At 37.8% G+C, this 25,041-nt stretch overlaps 1 protein-coding gene across 4 annotated transcripts in view; it reads left to right on the forward strand.

The window, feature by feature from the left end:
- Positions 1-25,041, forward strand: part of ADGRB3 (adhesion G protein-coupled receptor B3) — a 730,754-nt gene that overhangs the window by 675,366 nt on the left and 30,347 nt on the right. For 3 of the 4 annotated variants that reach the window (XM_082731302.1, XM_082731304.1, XM_082731303.1), the window contains 5 exons: positions 2,542-2,640; positions 2,966-3,137; positions 13,872-13,967; positions 15,461-15,500; positions 19,985-20,628. In XM_082731302.1, coding sequence (XP_082587428.1) covers positions 2,542-2,640; positions 2,966-3,137; positions 13,872-13,967; positions 15,461-15,500; positions 19,985-20,628 — 1,051 coding nt within the window. The remainder of the gene's footprint in view (positions 1-2,541; positions 2,641-2,965; positions 3,138-13,871; positions 13,968-15,460; positions 15,501-19,984; positions 20,629-25,041) is intronic. The other variant, XM_082731305.1, reaches the window with a different exon arrangement.

A 25,041-nucleotide genomic window follows, 5' to 3' on the forward strand; every position in this document is an offset into this window, starting at 1 on the left:
AACCACCTGATTCCCTGGTAGACATGGTAACATTTGAACTTATGGGAAATTCAATTTTTTTTTTTTTTTTACTGTTAGCACTTTTTATTTTATAGATATTATCATTTCCCCTGTAACAAAGAAATAAAATTTTATTTCCCTTGAAGCAAACGTGTTTAGCATTTAGACTATGTAGTCTTCATACTATATTAATTTCTGTAGCGGTCATACAAACTAGGGAGAAATATCCTATCTCCCTGGGTAACCTATCTCTCCTCTGCCCCATATACATCTAATAATAGAATTCCAGAAGTGTCCAACCAGTTAACATCAAGCTTAGTTTTCAACAGTTGTTAGCTCTAAGGGCATAGGCCTTTTGGTTAATTACAAATCAATCTCAAAGAGAAATAAGCATTTCAAATACTGGCTTAATACTTACTTTCAGGAAAGCCCATACCGAGATCAATTAGTTTTTCTTATGGCTAAAATACTTGTTTATATTGTGTACTAAACTAAAATTACTTTTTAGTCATCTTTGGCTTTTCGGTCTTGCTTTGGAGCCTAGAGACAGTGCCCTTAAATTGAGGAAGATAGCCACATTTGTGTTCAAAGCACAAATATCAAATAGCATATCTTCACTGATAAAGGAAACTGTAGATCAGTCATGCCTTTTTAATATTGATCTGATGGAGCTTAATAAAACTAAAGATAACTCAGATATATAGTTAGGACAGTTGTATGCATTCCTGCTTTTCATCAGAATAATCTCTGGGGCTTCAAGAAACACAGGTGCCCAGGGTACCTGGGTGACTCAGTCAGTGAAGCATCCAGCTCTTGGTTTCAGCTCAGGTCATGATCCCAGGGTGGGAAGAGTGAGCCCCACGGTGGGCTCTAATGGAGTCTGCTTGAGATTCTCTTGCCCTCTCCCCCTTTCCCCTTCCCCCCCAATTCTCCCTCTCTTTCTCTTTTTCAAAAAAAAAAAAAAAAAAAAAAAATATATATATATATATATATATATATATATATATATATATCTTTTAAAAAGAAGGATAAAACACAGATGCCTAAGCCACACTGAACTGGAGTCTTTGGTGTTGGGTACATATATCTGAGGTGGCACCACTGTGAGGAACACCGCTGTAGATAGGCACTCCTTTGGCAGTCGTTTCAAACACACTCGCATGCCCATTGAGGCACTAGTGATCCAACTGGATAGACCATTGTTTACTTGTTATTGTGAAAAGTTTGTTCTCATGTGCCAGGACATAGGCCCAGGGTGGAATCTGTCAGATGAATGATGTAGTCCCCTATTTCCCACCCTCACATCTAACTCTAAAAGCTTTGATTTTTCTCCTGGGGTCTACTGGTCACTCAGTCTACTTATTTAATAGCTTTCAGATTTATTATCTCATCCAAGCACTATCCAAAAATGAGTTCACTTCTTTAAAAGAAATGAGATAGTCTGAAGTATGATGATCTTAGGATTTTTCTCTATCCTGCCACTTTTATTACATACCTGTCCACTAAATATTATTTTGAAAAAACCTACTGAGAAAACATATATTTTAGACATCAGCACCACAAGAGAATAGACGAGAGAAGTATACCGCAGAAAATCATTTCAAGACGTTTTGAACTTCAAATAATTTCTTTTGGTTTTTCATGAGAGCGTTATGTTCTAATAAACCAGTCATTTTCAAGGCACTGTTTTCTAATGTAAAATGTGTACAAAGCTTTTCTGGATAGCATGACTTTGCTTCTATGACATCAGACGTTAAATCTGAATTATCTGAATCTGAATTTGCCTGTGAAATCCTCCGGATTAGAATAGACCATTTAAATGCTGTTGGATTGGAGTTTGTGAAAAAATGTTCGAAAGACTATTTTGAACTTAATGTTAAATGTGTTTTATTAAAGCATTAAACTATCACCCTTTTTATTATAAACTAATATTTCATCAAATTTCATCAGCCCCTATATTCAGATCATCCTAAAATGTGGATAATACATTGATGCTGTGAGAAATTTAAAAATATGAATCTGCTGAGATAAAGGCTACATCGCCCACAAATGATTAAAGCCCTAAAATATATATCTTCTTATACTGGACTTCTGATATACATGTTTACAATTCAGAAGGTTTTAACTGGTATCATGTGCCTTCTGCAAATGACAATGAAAATCTTTGAAGCTGGGAGTCCTGATGTGTTTGATAATCAGGGGTCTGAATAAAGGGTTTTCACTGTATGTCTACACAAACACATGCTTATGTTTAACTCAGTGTATTGAACAATTTTGAACTGTAGACACCGGGCCATTTATGATGTAACTGATGGGAATATGCTTTGCATGCAACAAAGGCCCATCTTATTAAAAGGTAAATGTTACAAAAATAATGTGTAGTGTAAATGCATCTTTAAAACAACCCAGAGCATTCATCTTTGATAAATAAACTTTTCTGCATGAAATCGTATTTAAAAGCTAACTTGCAGCAGCAACGTCTTTTTTTTTGGTGACAATTCAATATTTTGTTCTTTTTGTGGGTGTTCTGTTTGTTTGCAGTCAGATGAGTGAGCCTCATAGCGGTTTGACGCTCAAATGTGCCAAGTGTGGAGTAGTTTCAACAACAGCTTTGTCAGCCACCACCGCCAGTAACGCCATGTTAGTCCCAATCATTTACATCTTCTTGTTACAAATCTTTTACAGTGCATGTGAGAAAATGCTATTGTGGAAAAATAAAAAATGTCGTGTTTGCTAATATCGGAGCTAAGAGCATACTTAAATATTTATAATTGGCAACTGCCTTTATAACTATTGTGGGATTGGCTATAAAACATAAATAAAACTATGCAATGTTATCTGCTTTATGGCTTCCAAGTTAATGGTCTTGGTACCACATCCAAGAATGCTTTGTTGAACGGGGGTTGGTTATTGCCTGGGGCGTGACACGCAGCTACGTAATGTTGCTCTCTCTGTCTCTCAACAGGGCGTCCCTTTGGAGTTCCTGCGTGGTGCTGCCCCTTCTGGCTCTGACGTGGATGTCTGCAGTTCTGGCCATGACAGACAAACGCTCCATATTGTTTCAAATACTTTTTGCCGTGTTTGATTCTTTGCAAGGTTTTGTGATAGTCATGGTCCACTGCATTCTTCGGAGAGAGGTACGAAAGAGAATCCCTCTGGTAGAGGGGGATGTTGGTTAGATGAGTATTTTCCTTGTTAACAAATAGGATCATTCATTTTAATACCTTGGGATTAAAATCATCTCTTCTAAAGGCAATCATTTGGAAAGTCAAAGCTAGAGGAGAAGCTATAAGACAAAGTTCAAGAGGGTTCTTTGGACCCTGAAAGTGACAGTTAAAACAGATGGGACTGTGCAACAGAAGATGCTTCCAGGGGTCCCAGACACCAGGGAGAGTAGAGTCAAGAGAGGTGATAAGTGGAGAGAAGTCCATAAGAGACACTAGTAGATGAGGAAGTGGCGTGGCATATATATATATATATATATATATATTTTTTTTTTTTTAATATTTTATTTATTTATTTTAGAGAGAGAGATCACAAGTAGGCAGAGAGAGAAGGGAAGCAGACTCCCTGCTGAGCAGAGAGTCCTATGCGAGGCTCGATCCCAGGACCCTGAGATCATGACCTGAGCCAAAGGCAGCGGCTTAACCCGCTGAGCCACCCAGGCGCCCCTGGGGTGGCATATTTTTAAGAGGTGTAGTTCATAAATGTAATACAAAGATATCTCTTAAACCCATTCCCAGCTGCTTCGGTACACAGCATATCCCCATTCCTTCATACTTATTACATTTTAAATAGAAAATGTTGAGGATTACCAAATGGTTTTTGTGTCTCTATACTAAATTAAGGTTGCTAAAGGTGCGTGATTTTGAGATGGATGTTTATACTTAAAAAAAAAAAAATGTACACAGTGCAACACAAAAGGCAGTAATTGTCCCCAGGAACTACAGATCTAAAATCACAGCATTTTTCCAGGTCATGGTTGAGATTTATTGTCAGCAGTGAGGAAAACAAGTCCTCCTTCATGAGTTGAGACACTAACCTGCACCGAATCCACTGAGCAGTGATAGATGTCGGACGTGATTTGTTTTGTGAGAAAATATTGTTTTCCAACCAGTGCAAAAATTATGCCGAGTGCTTGCAAGCACTGACACAGTGTTTACAAGGTTTATGAGTCATTTTTGTGTTTACTCTGGGGACAGTGGCAACTAAAACACAATGACACAGTGCCATGCCAGTAATTTTGAGGAAATGGCCTACACTGTCATTTCTCATTATCCAGCTTGTTTGAAAACTTTATTATGATGTGCACATTGCAGAAAGACTCATGTGTGTATGACTGCACACCACACAGTTTTTACAGTGATATGTGAAGGTAACCGAAGGTTTACCAGATGGGGAGAACATTATTTCTGAGCTGCTTCAGTAAGGTACAGATGTCAGCAATAAACCTACATGTGTATTCCAAGAACATTATATGATGAAAAGAAGAGTGACTTCACATTACAAAGGAGGCAATATTTCATCATTTAAAAATATGTTTTAGCTTATAGTTGCCAAGCCCTTTAATTCCCTCATCACAAATTTCTACCTAGAATATCGGTATTAAAAATATTGCAAGTATTCAATCCTTTGTAGACCCAAATTAAGTAAAAGTTAAGGAGAAATTGAACAATTTAGGGCTGTGTAATTCTCCAATGATAGCTGCCTTGTGGGTCTTCTGCATTATCTGTAATGTGTTTATGTAACAAAACTGTTCTAAGCAAATAGACACAGGATGCAGTTTTGATTGACAATTAAGGATGAACAGTTGTGGGTTTTAAGCAAGATACATAATACATTTATGCAGTTTTCAGACAATAATAACACTGTAGGTGTTAAAGAGGAGAAAAGTATCCTATCTCTAAATAAGCCTCTCTTTTTCTTCAGAAATATGCTTTGGACATAGCCCTAGACTATGTTAAAAATATTCAGGTTTTAATGACAGATATTTTGATGGTTTATCATCAAATTTTTGCTCCTTACATGAAGAAAAATATTTGGCATACAAATTTATTTCCATCAGAACTTTTCCATAGTTGCTAATTGGACTAATAACCATCAAAAACATGATTTAAGGGTAATTAAATCAAATCCTATAATAAAAGCTTCTGCTAAGTAGATATCTGTAAATATATGTTTCCTCTTTTAATAGGGAGTAAAAGTATGAATATTGGCCCTGTTATGATTGCATTTTCAATGATTAGTTCAAATTGAATAGTTTTATAGCTGATAAATGAATGGCAGAGTGTCATCACTCTCATTTCCAAAACCTGAAATGAAGAATCACATATCCATTATTTTCGCATTGACCTTAAAAATACCCTGTAACACTGCTGTAAGTACACAGAGCAGATGTCAGTTATAGGGCAAATCTCTCAGAATTTCTCAAAGGATGTTTTTACTGAAAAAAAACAAAATAACCTTGTTTAAAAAGGTTTTGCAAATCCCAAGGACCACATCCAAAGAAGGTCTCACTGGGTTCAGAGAAACTCATCTTGACCTTCTAACTGTGTATGGCCTAACACACCAGTAATAAGTCTGTCTCATATTAGCTGTGATCACACTGTGCTAACTTTAAGCATAGTCCAGGAGAAGAGGAGCATCTTCCCATATCCTCAATGTCTCCTCTGAACAGAAGTTCCATAAAAATACACCAAAGCAAATGGTCTAGATAGCTACCTATAAAATACTGGGTAATGACGCCTGTCAAACTTCCTGATAATCCCATAGGAGATTTTAGGAATACAATTTTACCTCTACTGCCTTTTTCACTTTAAAATATTTTTTACAATAACTCAGGATGATTTGTATGGATTTTTCTTCATTAAAAATGTATAAGCAGTGTAAAAAATATTTCCTTCAATTTAGAGAAAGGCTGGATACAGATACACTTTTTTTTCCCTGTGTATTTCTGACTTGCAGTAACATAATTTGGTCATTTATAGTCTTTAATGATTCTTCCAATATGAATCCAAAAGCCTTTTCCTATATTTACCTTTGTAATCTTCCTGCGAAGGAGGTGGGTGTGCACAAGGGAGGAATATGGCCTCTCAGTTGAAGAAAGAGAAAAGAAACAAAATAGTATAACAGGCATTTTAAATGTGATGTGTATGGGGCTTGATTTATTCTAAATGTGCCTTTGCTTTTAGTGGATCCAATTTTAAAACCAAATCATTTCACGTCAGAAGGGAAGAGAAAAATGATCACTTTGGTTCTGGCAACTCAATTATATTCCACATTAAAAAAAAAAAAAGCAAATTGATTATTTGCATAACAATTTGTTGCAACCTCCAGATTGACATCTCAATATATAAATTTCATAAAATTTGTATTCTTGAAAATACAATTTTGTCTTCTGGAGCAACTCTGTCTATTGAATTGCTTTGGTAGATGCTTCTGACAAAAGAGAAAACAAAAAGAGGGAATAAGAAAAAAAAATGATTTATCACACATCACTTGCAGCAACAAAACATAAATCTTAGAAGCTAATATGTGTAATGCCTAATAAGACAGAATCTAATAGAATAAATATAGATGCTTTCTTCATTTATTCATCATTCCTTGATTAGAATTCATTTGCATTAAACACATAACGACATCTACTATTTACTATTCTCCACATTGCTATGGAAATTCAAACTACACAAGTTATGAAACCTTTGAAATAGTTACTGTTGCTAGGAAACCACTTTCTTGGTGCCTGCACATTCTTCTCATTTCTCCTGTCTCTGGCTGTGCCTGGCTCTAAGACAATCTTACAGCTTAATGTCAGAGGGGGAAAATAACAAGATTGTGATACAAAATAAGCTACAATAAAACCCTTTCACTAAATGGAAGGAAAGAGGCAAGTGCTTAAATAGATGACTTTGTTGTATCAGTGTGTGAGGGTCCATGGCGCTCTGTAGTGGCAGTAGAAGGGCCAAGCTCCTCTTTTCCCCAGCACAGGCAGGAGGTCTAGGCTGCACCAGATGAGGTCCCAGAAACTTCATCCAAACCCAGGAAGCAATTTTGTAACAAAGTGCTTGAAATAAACATGAACAGCTTTCTCTTTCTTTCTTTCTCTCTTCCTCTCTTCCTCTCATTCCCCTCTGCCTTTTTTTTTTTTTTCCTTCCAATTTCCAATTTGGTCTTATTTCCATAAAGAATACAGCTAAACAAAATGAGTTACAAGTACATGACTGTGAATATATAAAACAGACGAGCATCCTTACTGATCTCATCTAAAACGAATGTTCTCCCCCAAATCATTAAAAAAAATAAATGAAGACAATAGCAGTGAAATAACTAGAGAGCAGTTGGAAAAGAGGTCATACTGCATATAATATAGTTCAGATTGAGAGTTGCATGAGTCTCCAAGCCTGACTATTTACAGGGAAATTAGGTATGACTCATCATTACGGAAGTGCTTACGGAAGCCCAATCTGTGCACGCCCTTAATGAGGGAGGGCAGGAGTTTCAATTTGCCTCTGGAGTGTGTGATAGAAAACTTCAGAATGCAGTGGGTCCTAAGCAGAAAAATGGGGTCAGAGGATTAAGAAGTGAAAGTTTCATGTAAGGGAAGATGGAGAGAGATTATTAGGCATGAGATTTCCATGGAATGGAGCCTGCGGTGAATATAGAATAGTCCTCTCTGAGACCATCTGGGATACATGGAGGCATGAAGCAAGTGATGTGATCCTACATACTAGAGTGATTTAAAAAAAAAAAAAAAGTTTATAACTGCAACCCCAAGAGAAAGACAGTACTGACAACATTTGAGTGCATAGCATTGATTAAGTGATGTTTTTAGAGCTCTGTCATTGGGCTGTTCAGTGGCCATGCTAAGAGGCCATTGTGTGTCATGTCATGAAGAAGTTCAGTAGATTTCGTAGAGTTAGTGAGTGGTCCAGGTTGGGAGGCTCAGGGTGCCACTGATTCTAAGATTCTCAGTTGCTCAGAAGGATAAAGATTTAAGGGAAAAGGGAGTGGGTTGCTAAGAGCCTTTTCTTTGTCAGGCTGAATTGAAAGTTCAAGAAGAAATACATTTAAAGATCATTTTGTTTCTTGTGTTTGTTTTCTGGGAATGGGAGAATGGCTCACGGTACTGCAATGAAACTGAATTTTATCAGAACAGAGAATGGAAAGCATGAAGAGTGCCTTTAACTAGGAACATGGATGTGACATACATGAGCAAGGATCGTATGCTTCTATTCCTATGTACTTATTCCCAGAAATCACCAGCCTCCCTTATTCCATTTCTTATAAATCCTACCTCTCCCTTCAGATTAGGTTTTCCTGACCTGAGCATAATCACAATTATATTATGAATATTTTCATCAGTCTTAATATGCACCTGTGGTCCTCCAAACCCAGGCAGAGATCTAGGAGCTTTAACCACAGCATGAAATCAGATGTGGGGGTTTTTTTGGTTTGTTTTTTGTGTGTGTTTTTTTTTGTTTGTTTTTTGTTTTTGTTTTTGTTTTTACAGACAGAGATCACAAGTAGGCAGAGAGGCAGGCAGAGAGAGAGAGGAGGAAGCAGGCTCCCTGCTGAGCAGAGAGCCAATGCGGAGGACCCTGAGATCATGACCTGAGCCTAAGGCAGAGGCTTTAACCCACTGAGCCACCCAGGCGCCCGCATGAAATCAGATGAATCAAGTGGCATCAGTGAACAAATTGAGACACAGAGTGCATGGCAGAGATTGGCAAACTCAGGCATGTCTGCCAGGTGGCATCTAACCTGGGCTTGCTTTACTTAAAATTCTTCTGAGTATATCTGGCCACAAGGATAGGCAAATCCTACTTCCTACTCCTCCGGGTTCCCTGGGATCCCACCTTGCAACATTGTTAAACTGGTGGCAGAAAGTTGAATGTGTCTGGAATAGAGGTCAGAATTAAGTTTTCATTTTCTGCCTTGAAATGGGTGGCATGATACTAAAATTAAGTATCTTCTGTGAAGACCTTAGCTGGGGTGTCTGACATAGAACTTCCCTTCCTCTTTTTCTCATTTGCATGCTAAAGAAGTGGTGCTCCGTTTTTTCAGTTCATATATGTGACATGTCCTCTAGGGGAGCTTACTGTAACCCCCCAAACTGGTACAAAACAAGGTAAAAAGCTGCAACAGTTTTGAAAGTGATAGATCCTTTAGGTGTTCAAAAATGCCAGTAACGGGCACCTGGGTGGCTCAGTGGGTTAAGCTGCTGCCTTCAGCTTGGGTCATGATCTCAGGGTCCTGGGATCGAGTCCCAGGTCGGGCTCTCTGCTCAGCAGGGAGCCTGCTTCCCTTCCTCTCTCTCTCTGCCTGCCTCTCTGCCTACTTGTAGTCTCTCTCAGTCAAATAAATAAATAAATAAATCTTTAAAAAAAAATTCCAGTAGACGAAAGTCGTTAGGACTGAAATTTAGGAGTAAAGTCCCTATTTTCCCTTCCATGTAAAGCAAGGGACAAACCATTTTTATTTCCTTGCTATCAGAGAAGTCATGTAATGCTTTCATAATGTGAAGTCATTTGTGTTATTTATGTCAGTTGGCATAATATACATGAAATTGAGAATAATCTTCCTGGTTCATTTAATGATTAAATTATATGGAATTTAATATGATTAAAAAGACCTGAGTCATTTATTTCATATGAATCAATAGAAACAATAGTAGACCTTAGATCCAGGAAAAAAATAGAATGCATAAGAAATCCCCCCCACCAACAAGCTAACAATCACAAATAATTATAAGGATGAAACTTAATTTTTTTGCTTGTCTTAAAATGACCCTCATGAATAGAAAATCAAGAATAACGGGAGGTAAAACTGCCTTCTTAAAAGATAAAGATTTGGTGTCTGAGCTGCTTGGTAGCTAAATCCAGAGCCCGTTTCAAACAGTGCAGCTCTTGCCGTGAGGTTTCTCTCAATTGCAACGCTGCCAAGCATTGCTCGGTGCTCTTCCCCAGCAATCTCTAAATCTGGCACCAACTTTCACAGTGACACTCTGCCAGCTGCCTTCAGAGCGAGGACCAACCGAGAAGCTCTGGTCTTGCTGCTCCTGAGAGGATGCAGACCGCTGTTCTGTGGGGGGTGGGGGACACTGAGGCGAGACACACCCTGGCAAACATCTTTGAATTCATGCCTCCCTCGGGAAACCATCCACAATAAAAGGGTGTGTGGCTTTGCAGGTTTTTAGAGCAGCCCCCGGCAGGACCTAGATGGGATGACTTCGGTGGTGCCGCTGATGGATACTTGCAGAAGACAGCCTTGGTGCCTTATTCCTTTCCCCTCACCTTGTTTTTGACATTCTTTTTTTTTTTTTTTTAAACTTCTCAACATGATATCAGATTTCCTTAAAGTGCCCCAAATACTCAGAGACTGTTCACATACCTGTTCTTTGCTACTCCCCCAATACTTTTTAACCCTTGTCTGGCTACCAGTTAAGGTTAAAGACCTACTGGAAGAGTATTGTAAAAAGAGGACATTTTGGAGGCTAGATTTTAATTGTGCCATCATATGTCAGACATTTAATTGTTCAAGACGAGTTTATTAAAAACTGCATTTACTGGGATGCCTGGGTGGCTCTGCCAGTTCGGTGTCTGCCTTTGGCTCAGGTTATGATGATCCCAGCGTCCTGGGATCGAGTCCCACATCGGGCTCCTTGCTCAGCAGGGAGCCAACTTCTCCCTCTGCTCTGCCTGCCACTCCCCCAGCTTGTGCTTTTTCTGACGCATAAACAAAAATCTTAAAAATAAATAAATAAAAATTGTATTTCCTGGTCTTGTGTAAGTTTTTAAAAAAAAATTACAAGAGTTATATAAAAATTTTTAAATTAAATTGTTAACTAAAATAAGTGCTTTGTTCCCCACAAACAGTAAATCAGGTAGATGAGTTTAAATGATAAATATGTGAATCTTCTAACAATTGTTTTTCTTCAATCTTAACCACAAGGCTAGAAACACCAAAACTATTATTGTCCTGCAGTGTAAATATGACAATTGGCACAGAAGATTTTAATATCAGGATGGGATAGCCAAATATAGATTCTGTCTTTGGTTTTTTGCTTTCTTCTTGTCTAGAATTAAGGTCCTTGCAGACTTGCTTTTTAAAAAATTCCAGTTGTTCTCTACTAGTACAATTCCCATCGATTCACCAAAGATATATAAGTCTTTTTGTTTACTTGATAGAAAATTCAATTAATTATCAAAATGTTCCCAAATAGCTACAGATAAATTTTCCAGGTACTGCCTCTCCTGAAACCCTTTTTTCTGTGATGAGGAATATGCCTTATGAAATCTAGCCTAATCATTCCTCCCTGACTGTGTTGGACAAATATTTAAGGCTAATTCATCTAGATTGCCTGAATGCATTTTTAAGATTTTGTAAAAATCAAATGGAGCATTCGGAATCAAGTAGAATTTCTCCTGCAAAGCTTTCTGCATTAGAGGTAACAGAAGCACTGAAAGTGTCAGAGAATCTAGCACTTAAATTATGGCATTTATGTGACTATTAAAGTGACTTTGAATTTATTGGAGATTTTTTATGCTTTTCTGTTTTATGTTTCTTCTGAATAGCATTGACTGATTCACAAAGCTGACATCATTCTCCAGGGTAGAAATGCCCTTAATCCATTGTCGTATTTGGGAATTTAGTAATTTTGAAGTATTGATTTTGTATGTGTATGTTATGAAAAAGAGATTTCTTTTATGTCTCCTTTAAGCGATAGGGTAGTAGATTTTGAAGAGAAACAGCAGAAGTTGCTTTTCCATATTTCATTGTCAGACAAAAATATCTGACAGCTAGACTCTGAAGGTCTGAAAATGGAGTGGTTAGCGTGGACCAGTTAAATTAATGTTTAGTATTACCAAGTGCCACTTTCATATGTTATATATGCTAGTATTTAGAAAGAGATTTGAAAAAATCTTTCATGTGACAAACTCCTGGAAGGCAATATTTCTAACATATGGTTTAGCTACCTTTATAAATTGTGTTTCTTATCAGTCACCTTGGGGCACAAACAGAAAATTAGCACATACCTATTTTTTTGAGGTTAGTTCTTTGGATTTTTTCTTTTTTCTTTCTTAGTGTTTTTCCCCAATGCAAATTTCTGTGTAGCAAACAGTGATCATCTGACAAACACTAGACTCATTACCAATTTTTGATTATTAATGTGTCACTACTCATGACTTACAGCTATTACTTCTTAACCTAAAAAGGAGGATCCTGAAAGTATTTGCATCTAAAGAGTCTAACTTTTCTCATGTCATGAGTCCTTCAAGGGAGATGCTGGAAGGTTTAGTTCTAAATATTTATCTAGTTCTTCAGGAAAAGATGATGAGACTAGATTTCCCTGAACCTATACTTGGATTGATGTTTTTAAAGGAGGAAAGAAGACATTATCTTGCCTATTAATAGCAGGCAACCCCTCACTCTTTTTTGCTAGTAAATCTCGGGTTTAGAAATATTAGCAGCCGAGGACAGAAAAGAGGTGAGAGAGTGTCGAGTCCATCCCCCACTCCCTAAATTCACAGCCTTAGTGGCCACATCACCAGAATTAGAACCTGAGGTGGAGAGTGTCGAGTCCATCCCCCACTCCCTAAATTCACAGCCTTAGTGGCCACATCACCAGAATTAGAACCTGAGGTGGAGAAAAAGAAGTAGACAGAGGTCTCCTTCCTGGACTGGCTGGCCAGGGCTCCGTGGTGGTGACTAACCCCCACGTCACTTTCCAAATCTTGCAATGATAACTTCGGACATGGGCGGGAGGGGCTCGGTTTTCTTCTGGCCAGTACGTCCACTGTACACATCTCACAGCTGAACAGTGACAGGATATTTTATGTCCCTGCTTTTCAGAAGTAAAGACCGTTCGTTATGTGTTTACTTTGGTTGTCTGTGGGACGACGCTTTGGTAAAACGGCATATGCAACATCATGTCTGCTTTGGTTTTTAATCCAATAAAACAGATCATAATAAACTAGACGGGGAATATCAGTCTTGTGACATCAAAACAACACAATAGGAAAATGACCTTGTCATTGACTGGGATAAGAAGCTACTTGTGATGATGCCTATCGATAGCTTGTTAGGAGACTCATGAGCCACAGGAAGTGGGAAGGACACGTTACTGCGACGGCATCATGTGATCAGAATAACTATCCATTGATTTATGTGTTTGCTATTCGTCGATTCATGTTCACTCACTTCATAAAGGATTTAATGTTCTTCAAGTTTCCTTATGCTATGTGTTTCTTTACTCAGAATCCAATTGTGAATGCTTATGAAGGAAATTTGTCTTTGCAAAGTGATCTTCCTTTTATTTTTAAGATGACCAGGAAAAGAGTCTTTCGTTAACTTTTTGTTTCGTTGTGTTTTGCTTTTACACCAGGGCACATGGTACTTGAAGGGAGACTAGAAATAGTTGCCCCAATATGATCCTTTCCATGAGACATAAAGGGAAAACCCCAAATCAGTTCCAGTCAAAAGATCATGGATTAATCTCAATTCTGTGGTGTTTAAAGCTATTACAAAGACTGTGCCGTAGCAAATAGGAAACCCCCCTTGAAAGACATACACATTGTTTGTAACACTGAAAATAAATCTGCCTTCTGGCAAGAATTACTGATTGTTCAGCCAGACACAGCCCTGGTGAGAACTGAGGAGTTCCCAGCACCTCCCCCTATAGATTATGGCGAGTGATAGATGTGGTGGCATCAAGACCAGGGATACTAGCATATGTATTAAGAAGTAAGCAAAATGGGTATTAGATATAAAACAATGACAGTTAACATTTCTCAGTTGATTACCGATATAGACAATATCGGGTCATTACCAAGAGAGAAGAAAATTAATGGGTTTCTGCTCCCCCGCTACAGGTTCAGGATGCATTTAGATGCCGATTGAGAAACTGCCAGGACCCGATCAATGCTGATTCTTCAAGTTCTTTCCCTAATGGGCATGCTCAAATAATGGTGAGCTTTCATTTTCCTTCTGACTGTTGATTAATTCATGATTTGTGACAGGAATAAACAGAATATTCTTAGTACTCAAATAGGATCCAAGTCCCATTTCGAGTGACTTCGGCTTCAGTTCATGAACATATTTAGAGCTATCAGATAAGTGTTCCGTCCGGAATGCTCAGGAGTCCTGGATCTGTTATGGGCCTCCTGGTAGGTTGAGTGTGGGGTTTCTGTGCAACACCAGAGAGTATTTTCATCCCTGCACAGAATAAGGGATATCAGTTTGTCCACAGGAACATGTTTGTTTACAGACCAGAACACTATGGACCTGCACTTCTGGTAGTAAAGCAGTGGTGCTTAGCCTTTTCTGTGCCTTAGAATCTACACTCCAGACCAGTGAAATAAGAATGTCTGGGGTGGGAACCCCAGTATTGGCGGTTCCAACATGCAGCCTCAGATTAGAACTACTGCCCTAAGGCAGAAGGGTGTGGCCACAATTCCAATTAAAGGTCAGTCATTGTACAAGAGCTGGACTGCTGAGATTAAGGGGTCCTATAGGCAAAAGCACTTTGATGTCTTTTAGAAATGAGATAAGATGTAAACTATGACTCATTAAAAACAGGGCTTAAATAGAGACTTCTTTTTTCATATATTCAATTTATTATGAGTGTTTTTGGATTAGACAACATAGAATAGTCAAAAGGATATACTAATAACTAAGGCTTGGGAAGGAATTACCAATTCTGTATTAAAACAAATAGATAAATACTGAAATTTCTAATTTAAAATATTAAAATAAATTTTAAAAATTCTAAACAATATCTTCCAGTATATGACTAGAAGAATTTAATTAAGACAGGCTAATTTAATTTTGTCATTTAAAGAAATTAACTGATCTGTTTGGGGGTAATATAGGGATGAAAGTGAACTCCAGCAAGTTGTAGACCAGATGAGTGTTGTTTAATCTTCAATTTTAATTCCTAAATCTCAAAGGCTTTTGTCAATTTGAATGAAAATGGATCATTAGAAGAGCCTAGTTTGACTATTAAAGGTTTGACAAAGCTATATTATATGATACTACATTATAAACAATGTACTCAAAGTGAATACTTTATAAAAAACAAAGACATTTATTTAACTATGTTCAACAAAGACATTTATTAACTATGTTCATAATAATACACATATTTTTTTGTGGTTTAAGAAATTATCTTGAAGGTCTATCCTTTTATAGATGATATCAGTCTCCTGACTGAAGAGGACAGTGGGTAGTGTATTGCTTTATTAAAATTTTATGCCAGTTTTCTACTGCTTTAATTCAACATTTGGTCTCTGAGATACAGGCTTGAAAACAATTTGATTATTCCTCAGGAAAATTCTTTTGCACAGAACAATAATCTAGTACTGCCTAGTCAGGTATCTGTAAACTTTAATCTAGTTAGTAAAAGTCACATTAAAGGTTTTCATTAAAGGTTGATTCTATGCCTTGTGATTTGTTGTTACAGACAGACTTTGAAAAGGATGTAGACATTGCTTGTCGATCAGGTAAGAATATTTGGATTTTGAAAGTCTCATGAGGGACGTGAAATCACTTTTATGATTTTGATTTTAATGAAAATGCCACAGTTTACACATCACATATTCATGTGGATGAATAAATAGAATCTCTCAAAAGGAAAGCATTGTAGCAGCAGAACGTGGTAGAGGGGGCGGGATGGGGGCTGAAGGGGGAATGAGGATTGACAGAGAAACGAAGAATGGCTCGCAGGAAGCACAGTGACAATGGGAAAGCACGGACTTGGAGACATAAGACTTCCATTCCACTGCTCTCTGGTTGTCAGGGGTAAGGCCGGTCAGTTTGGCCTCTGTGTGCCTCACTTCATCATCTGTGGACTATGGGTTGTTGCCAGGATGAAATACATTGTGTGTGTGTGTGTGTGTGTGTGTGTGCATCCTAGCTGCTGCCATTGCTACCTGCTTAGCAGAGCCCAGAAGAAACTGTTCAGTGCTCTCTGCTTTAGAGAGCTAGGGTCCTATGGATGGTGTCCCTTATGGTTATCCTCAGCCTGGGGCTAAATTTTCACCAGGAGTCGATGACTCAAGAGTTTCAAAGGAAACTACGTGTTCCATTTGTTGGATAATTCCAGTTGTTGCAAATGTTTCTGCATATTGAGATATAATAATATACCTTATTTTATGTTGTATTCATTGACTTTAGCGCTGCCTTCTAAAATCAGAGTGGCTGTCTACTTTATCCAAATATCCAGATGTTTGGAAGCAAATCCCATTTAGTCTAGTCCAAGCCCTTTTTCTCCAGACTCAACAAACCATGGTTCCTCATTCATTGCTCATAGTATCCTCCCGGGCAGGCACGGTGCCCGTGGAGTCTCCAGTCTGTCAGTAGATTTTAAATTATGGTGCCCAAATGTACACACTTATTCAGCATTCCTCACACTTGGCTCTTTACTTATATTAATGTTATCTACATTTTCATTTCATAACAACTGGTGCTGTTACTACTGTCAACTTGTCAAGACTTCTTGTAGTTGTCAGGACGTTACCAGTAGAGGATAGGGTAAAAGTTCTGGGTTTTTTCCTGGAAGAAAAATCTGGCCTTGCATTTATCTCTGTTTGCTCTTTTGCTAGTTTCAGGCTAGCATTCTATCCATTTGAAATTTTGAGGCCATTGAGAATTTGATGAGAATACCTTCTAAATATCTATTCACACTGTTAATGGGGGAATTGGATGGGAAGAGAAAGGGTGTAGAACCCTGCTGAGCTCAGTAGGGTACCTCCCACCACCCTTTAAGAATACTTTTCAGATTCACCTCATAAACATGAAACATCTTGGCAGGTTGTAAGATCATAGAGTTGTCATAATCACAAGAACATGAGAGACCAAGTTCATAGTCTCATTTCTGAATTCAGTGAAAATTCTCTGTGTAGAGTACCGTCATAGCCGAGCGGTAGAATAACTATCATAACTTGGCAACCCACATTGGGTCTGGGGGTAGGGGGCTAGGAATCACTCTTTCTTATTGAATAGCTAACAAAATATTGCTAAGAAATAGCCTCGTTAGTGTTTGGTTTCCAAAGTCTGCCATTTCGGTTTTTGGACAACTGATAAAACATTTTCCATTGCTCCGTCTGCCCTCAATAATTTCTCAAAGATCACTGGCTACGGTGCCAGGTTCTACATCTGCATTCTAAGATGGATGTGATCTGTCTGGGTTCCAGAAGCCTGAGTTTCTTTAAAATAATTAGTGATTCATTTAGTTCCTATTTTCCCACATGTAGTTTAGCTTCCTTTCAGCCTTTTCTGGTGTACTCTTTATAGTTGTCCTTGATAGAGAACCAGGAGAGGAACAAAGTAGTTTTATCCAGACCAACCTTGTTAGCAGCACCTGGGAACCTGTTCAGAGTGTGCACTTTCAGGCCCCAGATCTCCTGTGGGGTGGGTGTAGTTACCCATGTCCTTGCCAGTTGTTCCGGTACTCGAGTGCATGCTGATGTCGGAAAGCCGCTGTCCTAGACCATCCTCCCCAAGCCGTGGTCTCATCTGCCAGTATTCATCCTGCTCTCTTGTTAAGTTACCCTTTTTCTCCAGACTTTGTGGCGTTCTGGGATTTAGTGTTCCTGAGCCATTATTTTGTTGAAAAATAGTCTTGTAATTTTCTTTTTTCTTTTTGTCGGTGCCCCTTTTAACTGAGCTCATCAGGAATTTGCCTCAAATTTTCCCTAGAGGTTTCTGTTCAGTTCAGTTTTAAAGTTTCAATTCATGGACTCCAAGTAATCTTCCTCTAAATTTTGTTGAAATTCACTATCCCAAAGGGTGGAATACATACCTGATTATACAAAATACTTAGGTGCTTTTTCTTTTACTGTGCTAGTATGTATGTTTTGCCTTTTACAACTTAATTAATTTCTCGTAAAAGTCCCATCACTTTAACATCATGTTTGTAATGTGTAGGTGGTATGCATTTGTTTAGTTTTCCATTCGAAATTTGGATATCCATTTTAAGCAAGTCTAAGAGGCAGAAATACCTCTCATATGGAGTAGACACTACATAATAACTGTCTTTCCTCAAATATTTAAAATATGCAATTTTTCAGTAAAGATGGCTGTGTCATGTCATAAAAATATGGGAACTATGACTACAAATCATATTAATTGATACAAAGCTAAATGAATTTTGCACAAATACAGATTATAAAATCAATATTCAGTACAAAAATTTCCTTTATAGTTTCTAATACATTCATAAAAGTGTAAAGCTATATATGCCAACCAGTTCCCATAACTTGCCTTTAAATTGTACTGCTACAAATTTTGGATTAGTTTTTACATGCAGTTAAAGATTAAAAATATTCTTTGCTGAATTTGGAGATTTTTTAAAGTATTTTATTTAAAGTGTCATTAAGTCTATTAATTTAACATACTTTTTTCTCTTAATGATTTTATGTAAATTTTTCCTGGCAACCACAGTTCATTACTGATCTGAGGTTGGGAAGTAACTTTTTTTTAAACTGAATTATTCTACTTTTTTGTATAATAAATACAAAAGCTTACAACCAAATGTGAATTAATAAAAATTTATATGTAGATATAGATTTAATGTGATTTTTAGTGTCTGAAATAAGAAGACCTAGCACAATAATTAAATACAGTATCTCTAAAGATAAAAGATAATTACATGAATGGTGTGGTTTTTTTTGAATGATGCATGTTTTGAAATAATTTTGAAGGCTTCTCTTCTTTGTAGTCAGGAAAGACGTAATCTTCTGGTTTTTAACCTCTGCTTTAATGAATAATCATTATGGTGCTATTTGAAAATTGGATAAAAATGGGTAAGTTTCAATATATCTGCAACTTTTCATGAGGAAACAATGAACCAAATACTTTACAGTCGTCTCTGCCTAATGAAATTTTCAATGACAATTGCTCTGCCTTGTAGGTAGAACAACATTAAGTGCAGACATTGAGCCAACCTACAGTGCTCTTCTATATGTTTTCAATACCAAATTTACCAAGAATATTTTTTAGAATTTCATTATTTCCTACCTCAAAACTGACATCTGTTTACAACTAAGCATGCCTCAAGTCATTCTGCTGCTATTACCCATAATGTGTGACTTTCTTCTTAGCTAGAGACAGGAGAAAAATGATAAAATCCATTTTAATTAAAAATTCTGAATTCTTTCATTGGTTTGTTTTTGTTTGATTTGGTTTATGTTTTCATTTCTTCCCCCTCCCTTACTACAAGTCATCATGCATTTTCAATTTTTCTAAGTCATTATTTTGCAGGCTTAAAATTAAACTGAGTTTTCAGAGGCTCATACGGTTAAAGTCAGTGGCAATTTCAAACCCTCCCCCACCCGCCCAAAGGCATTCGAGCATATGGATTGATCTTGTGAAGAAATTCTTTTTTTTCTCCACATGGAACTGAAGATGATAAAAACTTTTGAACCCTGTATCTACCTTGACCATATGGACTTCATAGATGAATGCTCATTAATTTTCAACGTGCATGATTTTGGAGGAATTTCTAATGTAGTATGATGAAATTCTCATTGATTACCTCTTTCAAGAAGTATTTTAATGAATAGAACTTGTAGAATTCCTTAGGGGAAGAGCCTTTGAGAAAAAGTGAAATTTATGTGACTATATCCATGATTTCATAAAACTCTTTACAAAAGACTGGTGGAGAAACTTCTCTGGTGTCTGCCTTTCCCCTGAAAAGCTATGCAGAGTTGTTTAAGAATAGGGTATGGAGATTTTTGAAAGTCCATTAGACAACTTCCAGATGTGTTTAGCTATGGACTGCTGGAGATCTATAAAAACATATCAGAATCAATAAAGAGTGATTGAGTAATCTGGACCATTCTCAAGCAATAGATATGTAATTATTTTAATATTATTTTTTAATTTGATTAAAGATATTGTTTCATAGAGCGATGGCAGACTGCAGTAATGAAAAGCTAAAAACTCACTAATTCTCTTCTGTGAATTTTTGTTTCCTAATTTACAGTTCTTCATAAGGATATCGGTCCTTGCCGAGCGGCAACAATAACAGGAACGCTCTCTAGGATTTCTCTTAACGATGACGAAGAAGAAAAGGGAACAAACCCTGAAGGGCTAAGCTATTCCACACTGCCTGGAAACGTCATTTCCAAAGTCATTATCCAGCAACCCACGGGTATGCACATGCCCATGAGTATGAATGAGCTGGGCAATCAGTGTTTGAAAAAAGAGAACAGTGAATTGCGAAGAACTGTGTACTTATGTACAGATGACAATTTGAGAGGAGCAGATATGGACATGGTCCATCCTCAAGAAAGAATGATGGAAAGTGACTATATCGTGATGCCCAGAAGTTCTGTAAATACTCAGCCATCAATGAAAGAGGAAAGCAAAATGAATATTGGCATGGAAACCTTGCCACATGAAAGGTTATTGCACTACAAAGTGAATCCCGAATTCAACATGAATCCCCCTGTAATGGACCAGTTCAATATGAACTTAGATCAACACCTTGCACCCCAGGAACACATGCAGAATTTGCCCTTTGAGCCTCGCACAGCTGTGAAGAATTTCATGGCCTCTGAGTTGGATGATAATGCAGGACTATCAAGAAGTGAAACTGGGTCAACGATATCAATGAGCTCATTAGAGGTAAGCAATAGAATAAGCCTTTCCTTGATACTTGAAATCTTTGATATTTGAGAAATTGATTCATAGGACACTGGATTGAGGGAGAAGTGGCACATTACCTTTTCCAGTTATGTACCATACAAAAATTTTTGGCATGTTGGGGTTAAGATTCTAGACATATTTTTTTTTCCCAGTAGTACATCAGAATGCTTTTTCTCAAGATCATGTTTTGAAAGGGGAACCCTCTATATTTAAAAGGATATGAATCAAAATTCTTTCATAATGGGAATCAAGTAGAGCACTCATAAAGGAAAAAAATAGAAGATCCTCCTGATGTTTCTCAGGCACCAGAGATCCTTTTGGTGGTGAAAGTAGTTCATGGATGGCATTACAAACTTAAAGTCTGGATTTTCTGTGTGAGGGCATCCATTAAAAATAAAAAAATTGGAAAGTTTCTGTGGAGTCTTCCATTACACTGATTATAAATGCTATTTTTATGTTAGATCGATATCTTTCAGAGGAAGTGTTTTGCTCTCCACTCTTGTAGAATGATGACCACTAAAATTTTTTTATCTTAAATTGTGAGCTCTTGGGAGGGATGTACATTAATCAGATTAAGAATCAGGGCTCTGAGGTCCAACCACATGGCTTTTCTATAAAAGCAAATTCTCCTCAGCTTCTTTTCAACTCATAAAATGAAATACAGAGTAATCAACTGTTATCAATATCATTCATCTTATATTACAATTAATCTAGTAAGACCTAAGGAACGTGTCTTTTTTGTTGTTCATATGCACCATGTTACTGTTTTATCTGTGGCTTTTATATCTTGTACCTTGAAATTTTGCTATAAACCTACTGCTGATATATTACATATTTTAGTATACAATGCAATACATGTACTCTCTTGCACGTATTGCCAATTGTTTTTAATATGATGGGTCATTTCATAAGATACTACTAAGAGAAAGACACTATAACTTGTCACTTACCCTTTTCATCAGAAATATGCTGATCATCGTATGTTCTTGTGTTCAGAAGTGCACAGAGATTATTTTCCCTCCCTTCTCCCCACTAAGCCATTCCTTCTGCTAGGTCAACAGGAAAAGAGATCATGTGAGACTAGAGCAACTTGATGAGTGGAGTGATTTTGAGATTTTTTTCCCAACTGGATCAAGGAACTTCTAGATGGGGAAAATGGAAAAGTGGATGGGATTGAACCCCTAGATTCTAGATCAATCTTAAACGAACTAGGGTTTCTGAAAAGGATCATCCCTTACAACCAAAAGCATAGGGGTAGTGAGGCCAAGTTAACTGTGGACGGGTAGGAGCTCCCACGACCATGGGACAAAAGTGTTCTGTCCTTCTGAATTAGCAGACTTGCTACTATTTCTCTTTTTCTAACTTGTGTATCCCAGAGACTAGCAGGTCACCTCCAGTGCACTCACATAAGCACAAACTACCAAATATGTATGCAAAATCACAAACATTTCAAAAGGATTTTCAGTCAGTGTGCATGTAATAATATAAGTAATCATAATTCTGATGTACTACTTGAAAATCGTAATGACCATATGAGTCCTTTCTATAAAGGGGCTCTTTAAAATGTGCTCAAGGGGTTAGAATGGAATTGCATTAAAATATCTTATTATAAAAATGCCTTACATCTAAAAGCCTAAAAACGTCTCTGGTTTAATGTTGTACAGGTCATGTGTGCTTGAACAATAGACTAAATTTCCAAGTGTTGCTCTGTTCAGTTTGTAATTTTTCCAAATCTCCATATCCTTATTATTAAGTATAAGCATCATATGTAACTGTGATTCAGCCAAAAGATCTGCATTTAAATGACTTAGAGATCATAAGGCTTACATCTTAAAAAGGAAGAAAATTCAGGATTCAAAATGAAAATTCACTTCCTCATTTTCATTCTTTGAAAGAGTTTAATAGTAATTGCTTATGGTGACCATTTTAGGAGACAGCTGAAAGAGAATATATAGATGTGGGAATGAATAATAAAAATTAGCATTTATATAGCATCTTTCATTAGCAGATCCTCAAATCACCTTAAAAACATGAATTAATTAATCTTCACAACACCTCTGTGCAATGGATAAGTTGTTATAATCCATGAAGTAAAGTCATTTATTCAAGGTTACAGAGCAAGTGCATAGCACATCTAGGAAAAGAATCTTTCTGTCCTGATCAGTTTTGTGCTGTCTAAAAGTGACAGTAATGTGTCTGGACATTAGCAGGAGAGCAATTTAAAGATTGTTTTTACCCTTGACAGACACGTGGTCTTATGGTGAATAAAGACATGACGGGAGTAAAGTTTAGGTATACATAGCTAACAGATTTTGGAGATAGGACCTTGGCCCGTGAAGATAAAGCTGGTCGTGCAGCTTTCCTGATGAGCAGAGCGGTGCATTGTCAGGTTGAGTTATCAGCTCTGCTAGACTGTATCTGCAGGGCCAACCAGTGAGGAAGATGATATCCTGACATTAGAGAAAGAACCAGAAGATGACTATCTCCATAAAGAGGGGATCAACAGTATCCAGGAGGTGCCTGGAGTCTTTTAGAAGACAAATGTGAATTGGGGGAACCAGGTGGTGGGTATTAGAGAGGGCACAGATTGCATGGAGCACTGGGTGTGGCGCAAAAACAAGGAATACTGTTGTGCTGAAAATTAAAAACTTAAAAAAAAAAAGAAGAAGAAGACAATGTGAAGATGCAAGTGGGTGAATATGTAGATGACATGAGGCCCAAACCATGGGTCCGTTTGAGTTGACTCCCGCTCTGAGTGAGAAGGACGATCACAGCCATGGGGGCTCCCAGCCTGGGAAGCTGCAGCAGCAGAGGATGGCCAGGTGCCTTAGGATCCTTTCAAGAGTATTATAAAAACGATGTTCATGTGATTTCAGGAAGTTTCCTCCAGAGGAATGGAGATTCACAAACTGCCACGGTGGGAAGAGGGGTTGGGGGAAGGAGGGGGAGATGAAAGCTACCGGTTGTAGCACAGAATGTGGTGTACGTAAGGAGAAAAGAAGGCAAGGAGAAACACGATTTAAGGGGGAGAAAATGAAAGCCAGAGTGGGTCAGTGTGTAGAAGTGTTTATTCAAATAAGCAGGAGGCCCCCCAGGCCTGAAGGCAGTGCCAGCAGAAAAGGCTCTAGCCTCCAGGGGAGTTTGTTTAACGAACTCCCAATTCCTGAGTATAAAATAGTTTGATGAATGCATGAAGTTTCTTGTGTAAGAGCTTATCCAGATTGTCTCCCTGCCTCATAGTACCTTCTTTTTTCTTACAATGTGTTATCTTCCATCTTCCAAACTGTATACATTCTCAGAAGGGGCTTGACGAGCAATTCTGAAAATTTTAGTGTCTGAAAGATTTAGTTTCCACAACTATGGGATAATTGCGATTTTCATATGGTAGAAATCCTCACCTTGGCTCCAGTCTTCAATGTCCTCTAAGCAGTTTAAGATCAAGAAGAATTAAACTGTCAGGGCTGTCTGGGTGGCTCAGTCAGTTAAGGGTCTGACTCTTGATTTTGGCCCAGGTCACGATCTTGGGGTCATGAGATCGAACCTCACATTGGGCTCCGTGCTCAGCAGAGTGTCTGCTTGGGATTCCCTCTCCCTTTCCTTCTGCCCCCCTCTAAAATAAACAAATAAATCTGTTTAAAACAATTAAAAAAAAAAGAAAAATGAAACTGTCTCCAGTACTCAAGTCATTCACCTTCAATTAATGAAAAGAATGTGTTGATATTCGGTGTTTATATAAAGCAAGTAACCACTACGTGCTATGGAGCACGTGGGAAAAAGATTAAGGTATCATATAGTTCTTAAGCCATTTTGAGGCCAATGAAACGTAGTTTACATTTTGGGCTGTGGTTCTATTTATTTTTTTAAAGATTCTAGATAATGTCATTGTAAGGTCAGAATTTACTTAGAATCTTTGGAGCAGTGGTATTTATTCCACAGCCTGTAGCTGTTAGATTTAAATAATAAACACTTCCTTACTCAGAAATCTTCCCAGTTTGTATGAATGTCCTGGGCCTGTTCGGCACACAGTCCATTCTGCACCCTTTTCACCAGTGTCACTGAGGGCCAGGGCAGGTTCCGGGGCTTCTGGCTGGGAGAGATTGGCCACTAGGGGGCGCCGGGGAGAGATTGGAGGCGGGCAGAAGAGAGAATCCCAGGATATTTCTCCCTTTCTCATCCATTCTGCTTTGGACACCATCTTGTGCTTTAGCTACAGTTTCTTAACGTTTCTGGCTTTGGCCAGGGGCCTCAGCCTCTCAGCCTAGTTGACAGTGCCATCTCCTTTTCTCCAGCTTGGGGGCATATTCACTTTGGCTAATCTCTGGGTTACCTGTGATCTTGTATGTGTAGCTTCTCAGCTCCACTATCACTAGAATTCTTATGAAACACTTTGCT

This window comes from Mustela nivalis, assembly GCF_964662115.1.
Source record: "Mustela nivalis genome assembly, chromosome: 5".
Lineage (NCBI taxonomy): Eukaryota > Metazoa > Chordata > Mammalia > Carnivora > Mustelidae > Mustela > Mustela nivalis.